A 17,482-nucleotide genomic window follows, 5' to 3' on the forward strand; every position below is an offset into this window, starting at 1 on the left:
TCGAATAATGATAGTTTGTAATCAGATTGACTGCTTATAATGCAAAAGACACATTAATAAACAGATTTTTAAAACGAACAATACACACTGATCGTTTCTTTATTTCCCAATGTAAATGAAAGGAACAAAAACCAATACATACCACAAAAAGTAGAGGAGAAATTTAAACATTTCCGGATCTATTTCTTGCAAAATGACCCCCAGCAAAGATTTGCGTAAGGAAAGATGAACCTCATGACTTGAAAGTCAGGCCTTAAAGCACTGCCTTTAAAAACGAAATAGCCTAGATGTGGCTCTTAAAAGTGGCATTAAATCACAAACAATCAATCAATTTTATTGAAGTCTGTCATATTGTTATGTAGAAGGGGTCAATAACTCCAAAATCAGGTTTTCAAAATTATCTCAAATTTTTAGTTTGTATATGTCTTGTCATACTGGTCATTTTTGCAATTTACTCTTTAACCTAGCTGCTATAGTTTGAACTATAGCAAAAACCTGGAAAACCTGGCAAAAAGTCACCTTTCAGGGACAAAAACTATAAACTAGATTGTTATTTTTTTCTGAAATTAACATGTAATAGAATTTGCTGTAAATAAGTGTTGCTTTAAGGTAGCTCTTCTAGTTTTCTATACAAAAGCCAAGAAATGACTTTTTTTTTTAAATAAACATTTCCCCGTAAATAATTATCAAATAGGTCATCCTGTTTTTCAGGGTAGATTGAGGTTGTGTGTGTGCTTACATTCTTTATGGTTGTTAGTATCCCTCTAATTGCTACAGTTTTCAAGATATTTGCCAATATAGCTGTTTATGCTGTTTAGGCCATATTAATCAACCAGATCTCTCTGTCATAGAACTTTACTCATTTCTCTGACTACCAAATTTGTGCTTTAGACGCAAAATCCCATAGTTTGATTGGTAAATTAGAGTACGATAACTGCACTCGAAAGTTTAATGACCTTAAGCCAAGGACAACAATAAAAAATTCAAGTACAGATCCCTATAACTGAAGCATATACATTTTGTTTACAATCCATTGAGAGGTTGTACGTGTCTCTTAAGAGAAGGTGAGCTAAACAAAATAATTGTGGAAAAGAAATCTTTGAGCACTTTTATATTGATAACAATATCACACATTCATTTATATATTACAATAGTTGCATCAGTATATATAATTTATTCACTCATCCACAAGCTGTGCACACATACAGATATAAAAAAAACTAAACATTTAAAAAATATCTTTTTTTACATTTTTTCTACCTTTCTGTAATTTTCTTTGATTTATTATATAAATGTTATATATTTTTTAGTAGGGTCCAAGTAGTTTGAATGGAAACAATATATCTTATAAGATTTGGATGATTGATTGATTGATTGGTGTTCAACGTCACTTTTAACATTATTGTGCTATTTTGTGGAGGTCATTTTTTAAAATTGGAGGAAGCCATAGTGCATAGAGAGAAACACGACCTTCGGTAGGAAATCTGACAATTTTGTCAATTATAAGGTTGGATTCAAGTGCACAATTAATTGAAGGAGAACGTTATTATAATAGTTTGTTGCTTTTCACTCCTACTTATTACTGAAAAAAAAACCACCAGAAAATTGTAGCATTCTTTTCTTTCTTTCTGATTTTACAAGAAAAAAAGATCAAGTGTTGACAATAGTTTTAAGCTGTCTATAAGACTAAAACTTTAAATTGTTGTCCATTCAGTAATAAACATCACATTGCCTTGAATCCTCCAACTGTAGATTCTTTCATATCATTTTTTTATCAGTGCGGAGGAAAATACAAATCAACAAAATGTGTATGAAATTGAACAATTACTACAAATTATTATAACCTTAGGGACCAACACTGATCTAAAAGTTACATATTGAAAGAAGGGGTGTGAAAGGAAGCATTACTATGGACTTTTAATTGCAAAAACCATAAAATTCAGAAATCATTTCAAATATAGCACTATTTTGAAAAGATAGCATAATTTTGAATTGAGAGCATAATTTTTAACTTGAAAAAAAATTGAACCTTTTCTTAGTTTTGATCAAAATTATCATTTACAATCTGATAAAATTAAATACTAGCAACAGCCTTTAGCGAACAGAAATATCATGCTCAAAAGACATATTTGTGAAATATTTTCATGGTGAGAAGGATAGAATATTTATATTAAGACTAGAAAGTTATAAAGTGACAGTTAACTTATTAAAAATAGCATTTTATACAGACTGAGGTACGTTTATATAACATCCAAACAACTGTATTTTATTACAACAAAGTCCCATTCACACAAGTCTGTGAAAAAAAACAGACCATTACTCTTTATAAATTCATAAGCAACACATGCACAACACAACAGATCTACTGTTATTTCCGACCACGTCTTTTCATTGCCGCTGTACATTGAGGACAGTACCATTTTCCTTTAGGTGCCTGAGTAAGACCAACACAACCATAATGGAACCATTCTATAGGACACTGAAAACGAAATTTTTAAAAATGTATTCAATAAGATTATGTAATACGGACTGAGATATTACAATTTTAATTTACTACTATGCTTTAATACATATCCTTTTAAAACATATTTAAAACAGTTTGTCAAAAGAATTTATTATCATTCACTGACAAAACCAATACATATTATTATAAAAATAAAACCATCTGCCAAGCACAAAATTTATCTTTAATTAACTAAAAAGTCTATAATTTCTTTATCCAGTGATGGACAAAATTTCTTTTTACCAGTTCTTTCTTCTATCTTTTCAATTTCATCATTGTTCATGAACTAAGTTGATTTAACTAAACATTTTGAAAATATGTCCTTTAAGAATCTATATGTAAAGCAACCAATAACTAGCCTAAGGGCTCTTTCAGAATTAAATTCAAAACATTTTAAGATCCCAACCACTAATAATAGCAAGTTTTCATTTTATTTGTACAAACTCTTACATAATTCCAAAGAAAATGGAACCATTCAGAAATAGTAAATTTGACTTAAATGAGTGCCTCCCATTCCAACATCCACAACCAATTTTGTAACAGTCCTTTAATGAGCCTCCCTATGCTGCAATATATATCACTATTTATAATAAATAATTCAATTATCAGCATCAACAATCACATTCAAATAATGATCCAATACTTACATCGTCATTATCACAGCCAACCATATCACCATAAGACACCTGGTTACATAGACAATATCTTGGTTCGTTTGGATCATTCTGCCAGTCTATTGGCTGTCCATGTTCATCAACAATCTGTAAATCTGAGTTAGCATCCTCTCGTATAAGAGGTGATGCTTCAGCAGGAGTGGCAGGTGTTTGTGGTGTGAGAGGTTGTTTCTGCGCCAGTAATGACTGTGCTGCTGAGACGATAGCAGGCGATGAGGACTGTTGTTGTGACTGAGTGAGTTGAGCTGCCTTGGTAGTTTGTCTAAATATAATTACAATAATATTAGATAAATGCATTGGTTAGAGGTATAGGGGAGGGTCAAGATTTCAAAATAAAATGTTTAAATGGTTTTACACTAGTCATTTTTGGGGCTTTTTATAGCTTGCTGTTCAGTGTGAGCCAAGTTTCTGTGTAGAAGACCGTACTTTGACCTGTAATGGCCTTCTTTTACAAATTGTGACTTGAATGGAGAGTCATCTCATTGGTTCTCATACCACATATATTTTTATATCAATCTATGTTAAGTGTAGTGTTAACAGAAAAGCATATATTAGTCTTTTCCAATTGCTTAAAATGCCTTTTAAGATTTTACCACAATTTCAGGAAAAAGTGGTACAAATAAATAATTTAGTCCTCATTATAAAGATAACAGACAGTTTTTTACAGGTTATCTCTATGTAGGTTTTATATGAGTAAAATTTTGAACATTTTGAAATAAATTGAATTAAGGGGTCATCCATAATTATCAACCATTTTCCAAAGTGTACAAAACGTACACTTGGGGGGAGGGGGTTAAAAAAATCAATATTTTTACAGTACGCTTTTTTTTCTTCAGCAAATGAAATAAAACAGTCAGATATGTTTCAGTTTCTTTTCAATGCAAATTTCTATATTAAACTAAACTTTAATAGACAGGATCTTCTTTTTATTAAGAATTATTGATTCTTGTCTTGAAATCTGAAAATGGTTGATGTACACTTTCTGAGGGAGGGTGGGGGGTCTGAAAAAGTGTATGTTTTGTACACTTTGGAAAATGGTTGACAATTATGGATGACCCCTAACTACAGTAAATATGATCACAAATATCAAAGTTGTATACAGTGATGTACAGTGGATTCATTTATTGCATGGGTACCAATTTGCATACAAGCCAATAAAAAATTTGTCATTCATTATTTATCATATTTCGTGGTTTACCTGTACCCATGAAATCCACGAAAATAGGTATTCAAGAATAATAATGCAACCACAGTAGTATTGTTTTTCAGGTAACACTTACTTTTTTGATCTGGATATTTTGGGTTCATGACTTGCTGTAGGAGTTGAGGGTGCTGAACTATAAACATCTTTAGGTATAGTTAGCTCTTTACTTAATTCTGACATGGCCATTAAACTAGCTTTCATACTTGGAGTGCGTCGGCCATGTTGTAGCTGTAAAAGAAACAGAACTTGATTCAAACACTGGGGACAAAAAAAAAATAGAATAAATAAAAAAATGCTATTGCTAAATCTTGCAAATTAAAACATGTTTACTCATTTGTTCATCTATCAATTTTCCAATCAACTTCCATTCTTGAAATAATATTAATAATGGCTGAATGGGTAAAAATAAGAGAGTAACTATTAATTTTTCAGGAAAAGCTGTAAACAAATAATATTGTAATTCAAAATGGCTAATTTTTAATTGTGTGAAACCTTTTTTGTTGCATTTTTGCAAAAAAACAATATTCCTGTATTTTTATGTACACTACACATGTTACAGGAATAACTTTCAACATGTCCATACCATAATTCTATGAAAACTAATGGACTTGAGCATCCTATCCATATGCCTCTCTTAATATCAAAATCTAAATAGACCTAAATTAATCTAGATACCATTTGTACTACAAGGACACATTGTGTTGAAGTTTTAATCTCTGTCAGACATATTTTACCTTGATTCTATTGCTCTGTTCTGCACGCCTAGTATTAGTTTTAGTTTCAATAGTAATACCGCTTGAGATGAAATCCTGTGAAGATAGAGACTGTTAAATAAAAAACGATTGTAAAAGTCTACAAACATGACAAACAAAGCATATTCTTCAAAATTTGGTAATCATGGTAATACAGAGATATTTTCAAACAGGCGTTATTTTTAATTATTGCACAATCACATAACACACAAGTTATCCCACCCACAAATTGTTTGTAGAAAGCAACAATACTGTAATAAAGTGGTAGCTTTTGATTTATTTGTTTGTTTAAACCTGCACAAAAAGTTTATTTTGAAAATTTATAAAAATGGAGCAAACAGCCAAAATAATCATATCAATGTACAGAACCACAATATAAGATAGGTTATTTTCAAGATCTTTTATATTTATTTAAGATTAAATTGGCACATAGTATTCAAGCAGGCTTGTGTGCCCTGATAATTTTTTTTATTTCTTAAAGGCTTTATAAGTCTGCTGATTTCGAGTCATTCTATAAAGTGCTATTCGTTTGCAGGAAGGCTGTAATAGTAACATATTTTTTAATTCCTCTGTCCCTACTTAAAATGATGGCTCTTTTTCAATTTGTTATACCTGTATATGGTAAATTTTGTTGTACCATGTGAGATTCAATTTCTCAAATTAGCTTGGCAATAGCAAACAATGAAGGGTCATTTGATATAGCACCTCATAAAGTAAACATAGCTACTGCATTAAAGACCTGCTGCTGACCTTCTGCTGTTGCCTTTTCTATGGTGGGGCTGTTGTCTCTTTGACACATTCCCCATTTCCATTCTCAATTTTATAGCTAATTTGATACAAGGAAATCATTTAAAATTTATTTGTATACATTTAGGGGTCATCCATAATTGTCAACCATTTTCCTAAGTGTACAAAACGTACACTTTTTCAGACCCCCCACCCTCCCTCAAAAAGTGTACATCAACCATTTTCAGATTTCAAGAGAAGAATCAGTCATTCTTAATAAAAAGAAGATCCTGTCTATTATATTTTAGTTTAATATAGAACTTTGCATTGAAAAAAAACTAAAACATATCTGACTGTTTTATTTGATGACATCTATCTGTGATGCTTGTGTTTTGTCAGAATAAAGAGTACAAAGATTAGTGTTTCCCCTATCACACAGTGGGAATGGTAACTCCAATAAAAAAGGGCACCTAGAGCATGCAAAAGATTAACAAAAGGGCACATAAATTATGCTAAGAAATCAAAGAAAGGGAAATGCATGCCCGACAGCAGCATGGTTATATTGCATTGGTAAAGTATGGACTGACAGTTGTTGATGGAATCAGAGCTCAAGACAGCAATCAATCAAAGTGTAATGTTTTAAAACATTTTGGGTTTTTAAATTTCTCGCCTACATTTCTATTTAAAAGGTCCCTGTAAATATGCCATTCATGGCACTATTATCGTTTATGTATATATAGTGTACATATATTGGGTATTTTTTAAGTTAAGGTTAAACTTCATATGGAGGTGCTCCTAATTAAAGGAGGCTTATACTAAGAAAAATAAGTTTACTTCCGGTTTACTGGTTTACTATTTTGGAATGCATTACAAGAAAATTAATCGAAGGACCAGTTTAAAATCTTTTCACGAAATGGCGTCTTGTCAAAATCAAAACATTCAAAGAATTTAGTGTTTCAATCAATGTTGTTTATTAAACAGAGTAAAATGATATCGACCAATAAAAAAGCAGGTGAAATTGGCAATCGGGGGTACTGAGAAATGCTTGCAAACTTTTTGTTTAAACAATTTTACTAGTTCACATTTTTGAAAGATTTAGTTTTCATATGATTTGATGATTTTGATCTTTTAATCGTTCAATCCCGATTGAGTAGAATTATGATATCGAAATCAATATTATCAAGTGAAAATAATAGAGAAGAAATAAGAAGAGAAACACACCCAAGTCAATTCTCGATTTTATAAATCGACTTTCCCTACGGAAACGATATAAATTCCGGAAATTAAAAAAAAAAAAGTGTACGGCAAAAATGTTGATTTTTTAACCCCCTCCCCCCAAGTGTACGTTTTGTACACTTTGGAAAATGGTTGGCAATTATGGATGACCCCTTAAGGAAACCATAGTATTTACATCTTTATTCTATGATCCTATGGTCTTCAAATCACCACAAATGGATAAGGTTAGTTAATTATTGAAAATAGCAACATGTATCATTGTACGGTGATTTTTGGCCATGGTTTACAAATTAAAATTGTGGGATATTGCCCCAGATATTGATACATACCTGTTGTGTTGCTGCTATTGCCTGTGATGCTGCGGCTGCAATGGCTGCATTACTCCCTGCTCCCACATGACCTGTTAACATTTACATATCATTAATAATGCGATACCATGTGACTTTAAAGAGTGCAGATGAGACAAAAAAATGACAAATAAAATTATGGCCAAAATCATTTTTTTAATAGGTATTCCACTAATTGAGATTAAATTGAGGGCGATTCCAATCTCAAAGATTATAATTCAATTATAATCCAAACCACACACTGCAAAGGATTTGTAGACTCCAGTAATTTTGAGCTTTCCTACTGTATCTATTATAGAAACATATCTATTGATAAAGACAATATGTTGGTCTCTAGAGATGTATCTTTGTTATTATTTAACCATTACACAATTTTATTTTGTGCATAGAATTACCCTGCAAAACACTAAAAATTCATTTCGGTGCTCAAATGCATCTTAATGTATATGTAATGAATAAAAAGAAAAGGTGGGTGTATGACGAAAATTAAGTAGTTTGTACACTCATATCTACCCTCTTATTTCTTTCTTGGTTATTACAATCACATGTTTCAAAGGTTATTTTACATGTTTCTTTAAAGCCTAATTTCTATTTTTAAGTGTATTGACGCTACATGTATGTTTGTATTTTAATATGTATATTGATGGTCAATATATATAAAAGGAGTAGGTCCGGTAAGGGCCGATTTTGGCCTCAAATTTCAGGTTTATCTAACGAAAGATTTTGGACACTTTTTAAACACTTAAGTGTCTATTTCAATTGATTCAATTAGTTTATGTGAAAGATTTTAACTGATGTAGTCATTAAAACGCTCCGATTCAAGCTTAAATAAGAAAAATCTATCAAATATGCAAACAAACATCACTTTTCAGTAGTTTTTTGTCAAAAATGAAAGTGGCCACATCCGTGTTCATCCTCAACCTTTATATATGTTATGTATAATCATAAAATACAATATACATTTCAATATTATGAATGAACACGAATGCGGCCACTTTCATTTAAGCTGGAAACCATCTAAAATTTAACTAAAATGCTAAAATTGTTAAGATTTCAGTAATTTAGCATGACTTAATGATGTTAGTACCCTATAAATATGCATTGTTGTGTCAAAAACAGCCCATATTTGTGTAGCAGAATCAGTCTTCTTTCCAATAAATAGCTAAAAGATTACATTTTCACAATTTTGTAAAACTGCTATATTTAGGGGCCAAAAAGGGGTCTTACTGAACCTACTCCTTTGCACAGGTTCATACATGTATATAACATATTGACCTTGTCAACAGACTACACGAATGAATTTTATTTTTACAGGACATTCGGTCTGGTAAGCATCCTAGCTTTACCAGACCGAATGAAAATTTTACAAAACCAATTTTTTTTTACATCTAATTCTATATTATCCGACAAAAAACAACAAACATATGACTTTGTTGTGCCCTACTCCTCCCCAAAATGCACAAAAACAAAATGATGTAACAAGAGGGTATATTGTTATGAAAGTTGTGCACATTATTGCTTGAATGCATTTCAGTGAAGAGTAATGTCCCATTTTATTGGATTTTGACAATGTTTGTGAACTAAACATAATTTAGAGTTTCTGTATAAAATATTATTTCCTGTTTCTTCTTTCTTTTTCATAGGGCTATTCCAGAAAAACTTGTATGGGGGGGTTGGAAGGCACTTTTTGTCAGCACCCGCCACCCAGACAATTGTTATTGAGACTTATAGAGCATTATAGTGTGAAAAGTTGCTCTGATACCCATCACCCATGTATTATTAATATAATGTGCCTTCCAACCCCCCCATACATTTTTTTCTGGAATAGCCCATATATCTTTTGGTTTTCAATTCTGGTGTTTATATTTCATAGCTGAATTTTGTGATCTGCTTGGATTTTTATTCATTTATTGTATTTAATCGGCAAACCCGGAATTATCCTTATCCGTTCCCAGAATCTGATCCGGTTTTATTCACATTTCCAGTTGTGCCAATGATGGCAGCCATTGTTGTTTTTGACAGTCAGATATGTTTTTACCTGGATTTACACATTACTGGTTGGCGATTTTCGGCATAAAGCTAGCGGTTGAACAAAATAAACATCGCTGTGATGATTAAAAAAGATGAAAATGAATTTGAGATCGTTTGGCAATTTTGCTAGAATGTTAGAAAAATCCATGATAAAAAAACACAGGACATTCGGACCGGAATTCAAAATTTTTTTACTAGACCGATCCATTATTCACCAGATTTGTCTGACGGTCCGACGTATTTTGTGTAGTCTGTGTCAAAGGTCCATAATTGATAAATATATTGATAGACTTACCTAGACTGTAAGTTAATGATGGTACTGATGTTGAGTTGAACATTGATAATGCTGGAGAATTAGAGTTGGATTGTGATTTACGTGATTGACCTATTGCCTCCAATGCAGCCTCATGGGCCAAAGATGACAAAACTTTTTCTGTTGCTATTCTTTTTTCTGACGAGTGATTGTTCATTACAGGCTGAGAATGCAAAATTCTTCTCTCTGTAATATATAACATATCTCTGTATAAGGAACTCATTCATCACTATTGCCTTGTCACTAGCACAGATCACTTAGTATTTATGTAATTGTTTTACTCTTTTAATGAATTGTCAAATTTCCAATAATACTTTTTCAAGTCAAAGAGGCAGTTTTAGAATAAATTAAAATTCAAACAACTGATTAATACTTGTACTTATATATATTGCTGAAACACATATACATGATATAAGCTGGGCAATATCAAAATTCATTTACAAAAAAAATGAAAAAGCTTATCATAGGCGTCTTTATAGATATTAATGACATATATTTGGCTGTTTCTGAAACAAAGGCAGTCAGAATATTCCTATATTTAAGGGAAATCACTTTTTGTGTACATGAATTAATCTTTGCATGCATTGAAAAAACCTTCCTGAGATGTAAATGTCTTGTATTTTCTATTTTTTTTGTTTGACCAACATAAGCACCAAGACACGTATATATTCAGTAGTGAAGTACATGTAGGTTATAAATATCTGTGTAATAACCAATGATGGTTGTTTAATATTATTCTACTTACTTTCTGTTCTATGATTATTGATAGATGGAGGTTTATCTAACTCTAGTGACCCTGAAAATATATATGGTAATGCACTTTTATTGTCTATCCACATGAAAAGGCTCACTATGGGTCTGTGAAAAATACACACAGTAAAATTTCATCCATCTTCATATAAATCTGCATAACTCTTTGTTGATGTTGACAAAGATCAAAAAGTAAATGGGGACTTTAACAAGAATAGAGCCTTCAAATGTTTAATAAAAATTATTTTGTCAGAGCCTATATGAGAGGTGGTCCAGATGTTATATAACTTCTACTTACTTTTTTCTAAAACTTCTGTAATTCCAGCATTATCAGCTTCAAGTTCCATTTTAAATTTTGATAATTCTTGATCTAATTTTCTTAAATGTCTGTCAACCTGAAAATATATGCATGACAACATTTAATGACAGATATTATTTGATATTTAAAATATTAAAAATTCGGTTAATTCACAACATTTAGGAATTGGATTGGACACTTGCCCATTGTTGAAGGTTCTATGAGGGTCGTAATGGGTGTACTTTTATGACGAATAATGGTAAAAATTCACACCCAATGACTTTGACAGTAATTTTTGTGCATGACAATAAAATGTACTTTCTTTTTAGACAATAAAAAAAATCGACTAATTTTGAAATTAGATTAAATTTTTCTGAAAATAACAGTTGCAATAATTATTTGAGACTCTGACGAATCACAATAAGGATATTTTGAAGAATTACAGTAACATTTTAACCACTTTCAGGATAACAGTTGCCAAAAATGATCGTTTGACACCTGACAGTAAAGGACATTTCTACCCTCTTTTATGCTTACCTGTAATAGTTGTTGGTTTAATGTCATTTTGAAATATTTACAATACCGTACATTACCTAACATTCATTTTTATCATGCAACCTCGATTTATATTCCTTTGACTTAACTCTAGTTAAAAAATATAAACATTTCAGTGTTGCATTTGATGGACCTACAACGTCTTACTTCTTTTGGTACCCATATTTTTTCCCTTTTTTTTCTCTCTCAATATAATCCTTTAGCAATTCTTGATGATACATGAATGCATAAGTATTAAACATTTTCATTTAAAGACAAACATGTTTTCGATATTGTTCCTTCTATAATACATATATAAAAGACGACTGGCAAGACTTACTAAATCATATATATGAGTTGCTAAATGGACTTTTTCATCTGCATCTTCTAAAGATTTGTAATAGTCCTGAAATATATAGAGGTAAGTTAGATATTTCCATAAACTAAAACCATCAAATTATACTGCTATGAATACTATTTTTTTTTATACAACTTATAAAGACAGACACATTAACAATCTATTTAAATAATGTAGCCAAGAGAAATACAAGAAAAACAGAAAATATGACTTTTTTATTTAAATAAGTAAAACAAGACTTAGGAAGATATCTCTACTAAATAACCTATTTACATGTACCACAATCATGACAATATAAAACAAATATTGTTCAATTAAATCATTTCCCCAAACTGTCAGACAGGCAGTTAATTGGACATACAGGCTGATTTCCCAATCCCCCTTAATTTTTATTTTAAAGAATGTAGCATACACTTCATCATTACAGATTACTTTCTACATTTTACTTATAGCTTGTCTTTTTACATTTTCTTTTGAAAGTAGAATACCATTTTCAAAAATACATGTTTAGGAATGTTGTAACAACATGATCATCTTAGTGTCAGGTTTTTGATAAAAAAAAATGATTTTCCAGTCATCATTGTATTAATAAGAGCTCAAAGCTGTGTAATCACTAACCATAACATGTTTGACTCTTTTTACCTGATGCATGAAAAGCAATGAACATCTTTCATTTCTGTAAATATATATGTAACATGTCAGAGTTCGTGAAAAGTGGTGGTCCTCAGGATTTTACCACCAACATTTTGCATAGGACTGACACAATTTTAGTATTTTTCAATAGAGTTAATAGTGAGAACCAGCAGATTTTCTTCAAGAACCACCAGGGAAAAAAAGATTTCACGAACTCTGACATGTATATACTTCTATTATTTTTTTTTATTTTACTAACAATTTATTTTATATCAATGATATTGTTTACCTTTTTAATTTTTTCAAAATTTTCATCTTTCCACTCCTGTTTTGCATTTGGCTGTGTACATTTCTTGAAAAAAGATTTGACTCTTTCATCCAACTCATCAAGAGCATCTGAAATAGTTTGTACAGTGTTAGTAATTTATGAAGATCTAGAGGATATGAAAGAAATTTTCAAAATAGTTAGCTATCTAAACATCTAAATTATAACATGCACTGTAATTAATTAACCAATATCATCTAAAACTCTTTGCAACTTTAAAACAGAAAGTAGATCTTTTTAGTTTGTTCATTATGTTGTACTGTTACGCCACTGTCAAGGTTAGAAGAGGGTTTGGCACAATCAATCTAGTTTAACCCTGTCACATTCTGTATTTGCCTGTCCCAAATCAGGAGCCTGTAATTCACTGTGGTTGTCGTTTGTTGCTTTGTAACATATTTGTTTTTCGTTCATTATTTCTTACTTCATATTTTTGCACTTGAATTAGACCGTTAACTACGGTACACATTTTCTTTTTTAAATTGTTTTACATATCTCAATTTGGGGTCTTTCACAGCTGACTATGTGGTATGGGTTTTGCTTATTGTTGAAAGCCAAACGGTGATCTATAGCTGTTAATTTCTGTGTCATTTGGTCTCTTGTTGAGAGCTGTCTCATTTGCAAACATACCACATTTTCTTATTTTTATAAACATGTATTATTTGCAGAAAATCATCCTCCCTCTACATACAATGGTGGATCAATTCATAATAAGAAATTAAATTCATAATGTAAAATTAAATTCAGAATAAGAAATTTAGAATTAGAAATTAAATTCATAATGTAAAATTAAATTCAGAATAAGAAATTTAGAATTAGAAATTAAATTCATAATGTGAAATTAAATTCATAATAACCATGATAACCAAAAGCATACAAATGATGAAATATTCAAAAAACTTTTATAATCCAAGGAATTATTTCTTGTATGTCGAACATGAACAACTATATTTTTTTTAACTGTGGTAATGTAAATGCTGTACTGTAGTTACTTTGCATCATAAATATCTTACTTTGAACTTGTAAATCCATTTCTCTCATTTCTGTAAGTCTTTCTCTCATTTCCATAGGCAAATTCTCTATCACTATAAAACAGTTTTTTTTATTAATAATAAGCAAGTCCTAGCATAGTAATTGTATTGTAAGGGAGCTACCATTTGATTTTTATGGGGGGGCTAGGATGAAATTTGAAAAAAATAGGCAGGACAGGAGTTTTGAGTAAAAAAAAAAGGCAGGATGTGACACTTGCAAAAAAAAGAGTCAGGACAACAATTTAGGTAAAAAAAAGTCAGGATAAACCAAAAAAAAAAAATGCAGGACTGATTAGAGTGAAAAATAAAAAGGCAGGACAGAGATTACAGCTAAATTAAAAATGCAGGACAAAATTTTTCATCCTAGCCCCCCCATAAAAATCAAATGGTAGCTCCCTAACTGTATGTAAAAAATTGTTTGTATCTATGTATCTATGCAAATCAATATTCTTTTTCCTTATTCATGTATGCTCTGTATGCCCCTTGTGGGCCCTTAATTGGAAATAAAATATGTTCTGTTCTGTGCTGGTTTGCGTAAAAAATATTTTAAACAAATTGAATAATATTATGAACATTGGAACAATAACAACAAGAGAGTGCAACACAATAAAAGTGTGTACACATATGCAGATAAAACACAATATATTTATATTATATAGAACAAATTTAAATTGGTCTTTATTATTTTTATTTTTCACTGTATTCAGTCCTGCCTTTTCTTTTTTAGTTTATCCTGAATTATTTTTTTTACATAAATTGTCATCCTGCCTTTTTATTTTGCAAAGTGTCTCATCCTGCGTTTTTATTTTTACTCAAAACTCCTGTCACTTTTATTTTTAATTTCATCCTAGCAAAGAATTGAAGATAGGTATATTTTTAGGGACCATGAAAATGTGTCAGTTAAAGCAGGATGTTGGAACACTCAGGTGTCTGATTAGGCACTGGTTACACTGTACATACATAATAAATCTTGTGCGAGGTAAACTCAGGTAATGCATGTAATGGATGCCTTTGAAACATATATATATATACTTATGAATATAATTATTTTCTGTGACTGTATCTTACATTAATTTGTAGGATCCTTTACTATAGATAATTTAGCTGATCTGTAACAATAACATCTTCATGCCTTATATATCATGTACTGTAGTACGCCGCTAGATTAAAACTGACGTGGAAAGGTAACACATGCCCACCGAAAGCTCTTTTTTTGAGAGCCCAGGTGGTCGTGTGGTCTAGCGGGACGGCTGCAGTGCAGGCGAGTTGGTGTCACGATATCACAGTAGCATGGGTTCGAATCCCGGCGAGGGAAGAACCAAAAATTTGCGAAAGCAAATTTACAGATCTAACATTGTTGGGTTGATGTTTAGACGAGTTGTATATATATATATATATATCAGTCTAAAGATTTGCACAACGGTATCTTATATCAGTACTGTTGTGCAAATCTTTAGACTGATATAATTTTTTCCTTATCTGCATAGTATCGCCTATTTTAGACGATCCGGTACATAGTAAATTTGCTGGTTGGTCGTTTTTATAGACTTTTATATATATATATATACATACATTAATAATTAAATGTTAAAAAGTAATTTCAAATCTTAAAACAATGCCTCTACAAATGTGTAAACATGAAACAGTAATTGTAAAAGCCTCCTATTAGCTGATTCACATTTTATTCAGTAATTCTATATGATAAAATTCTGAGCACAAATGCATTTGAAAAGAAATTCATTACTTTGATATTGTAATTCTAATGTAATTCATTACTTTGATATTGTAATTTTAATGTAATTCATTACTTTGTCATGTAATTGACTTTTTGTCTAGTAGAGGCTGTACTTGCATTTCTTTTTTATATATCATTATGTACATCATTGTACATGATGTACAATGTATGTGTATAAATTTTAACCAATCATGACATATTATGGAAGCCACACACCAAAAGAACTATTATATTTAACATTTTATTCCCTCAAATATTGATGTTTACGAAGTAATAATAAAGCAAACTTGTAGATGTGGCTCATTCCTTAAAAATCATCTTTTGTCCAAAATTTGAGTTACAGGTATTCATGGTATTAGTTAGGGATAAATTAGACAAGTTTTTACTTTTATGTCCTACATCATGAAGGAGTATGCATCTTATTGCTAATTCTCAAATATAGTTAGATATCACAAGTGTTCCAGTCAAATTTCAACATGGCAAGAAAAATTACTGATGCCACAAAATTATGTCAATGATTCAAGTGTTTCAATTTTACCAAGTAGAGGTAAGTTCTTTAAGGTTCATGTGTACCCTTTGGCTAAAATAGCTGTATTTTCACCTCACAATTTACTCTGTGTACAGACAAATCTGTGCATATGTAAAAATTTGCAGGCATAGCATGTCCTAGATAAATAAATTTCAAATATGTTTTGTTTTAGAAAAATAAAAACTTGCCAGGATTTTGCCATGCACTTTTTTTCATTCCTCAAGAATTCGAAGGTGCCAAAAAAACTAAGTTGGGAAACAGGTTTGAGAACTTCCCACAGGTAATAATAAACGTATTTACACTTTTGGTATTATGCTGAATTTCGTCTCCAAATGACCTTAGATCGCCTCCGAATAACCTTTTGACATCAAACAACAATCACTTTTTTATTGTGACGTCAAATTTTTTGAATTGTTATGTCAAAGTTTACGGGAACCTGTGTGATTCTACGTAATGGTGGACAAATTTGCATACAAGTGTAAATACGTCTATTGAAGTGAGCGGTATTGATTGACATGGACATTAGATGGTCTGGCAATAATTGGTTATTTAAACTGTATACCTGAGTGGACCACATCAAGGTAAACTCAACTGTTTGTTAATTTTATCATCTTCTGCAGAGACGAAAAAAGTATACGGCAAAATCCAGTTAAGTCATGAATTTTCTAAATCATACAATGCATTTGAATTCTATTTATCTAGGGCATGCTATGCCTTAAAACTTTTCCAGATGCAAAGGTTTGCCTGTACTCAGAGTAAACTTTGAGGTGAAAATACGGCCATTTTAGCCATAGGGGAACCTTAATAAAGTGGAATATTCATGTTTCTACAACGCATTAAGTCTGACGGGAGTGAATCACACCTTAGCTGCTCCATCGCAAAAAATGTGCATTGATTACCCTGATTTGAGAGAGGCGTACACATTCAGTTACGTTATTGTAAATAACTCTGCAATTTTAGAAAATCATCAAACTTATGGCGATTGAAGTTTGCGCCTTGAAAGTTTCAACTGTTTTCACCCCCTATTTGAACATTTGGTACACTAAAGGAGAACAATTCCCTATTTAATTGCAAAATTTAAAATCTGAAATATTTCACTGAAATTTATGTGAAGCATGTGCTCCATACATTGAGGTAAATGGAGTTGTCTCCCTTCTATAAAAGAAATCTGAAAACGAATTAAATGGTTTAGATTCTCATCTAGGAGTAAAAATAAGGAAGGCAAATTAAAGAACATGGATTTTACTTTCTAAATAATCCTCTAAATATAACATTTTGTCGGTTCTTCTGGTCTTTTCTGTGAAAAAAATATGAGTAAAATTTCGACAGGAATTCAGCAATCTGGGTCAATCTGTGTCTGAAGTTTTGATTGGTCGGAGACTTTGGAATTAAAGTCGTATTCACTGATCATTTTGAGCTGTATAAAGCGAAATCTGAATTGCAATAATAATTCTGGTGTTGTTTCAATCGACACAAAATGAATTTATACGACGAAGAAACAAAAAA

General features: G+C 31.1%; 1 protein-coding gene across 2 annotated transcripts; it reads right to left on the bottom strand.

Annotated features, from left to right (window-relative positions):
- Positions 1–1,096: 1,096 nt before the first annotated feature.
- On the bottom strand, positions 1,097–17,363 carry LOC139490293 (inhibitor of growth protein 3-like). Of its 2 annotated transcripts, none has more exons than XM_071277139.1 (12): positions 17,223–17,363; positions 13,695–13,766; positions 12,649–12,755; positions 11,709–11,774; positions 10,835–10,931; positions 10,532–10,582; positions 9,769–9,972; positions 7,425–7,495; positions 5,116–5,190; positions 4,458–4,609; positions 3,151–3,439; positions 1,097–2,479 (listed from the first exon to the last, which is right to left on the bottom strand). In XM_071277139.1, the coding sequence occupies exons 1-12, from the start codon at positions 17,248–17,250 to the stop codon at positions 2,369–2,371; spliced, it is 1,323 nt and encodes a 440-aa protein (XP_071133240.1). In that variant the 5' UTR covers positions 17,251–17,363; the 3' UTR covers positions 1,097–2,368. The 2 variants fall into 2 exon arrangements, with proteins under 2 accessions (XP_071133240.1, XP_071133235.1); XM_071277134.1 differs by having other exon boundaries at positions 5,116–5,205.
- Between the last annotated feature and the right edge of the window lie 119 nt (positions 17,364–17,482).

The sequence above is a fragment of the Mytilus edulis genome, chromosome 1, assembly GCF_963676685.1.
Source record: "Mytilus edulis chromosome 1, xbMytEdul2.2, whole genome shotgun sequence".
Classification (NCBI taxonomy): domain Eukaryota; kingdom Metazoa; phylum Mollusca; class Bivalvia; order Mytilida; family Mytilidae; genus Mytilus; species Mytilus edulis.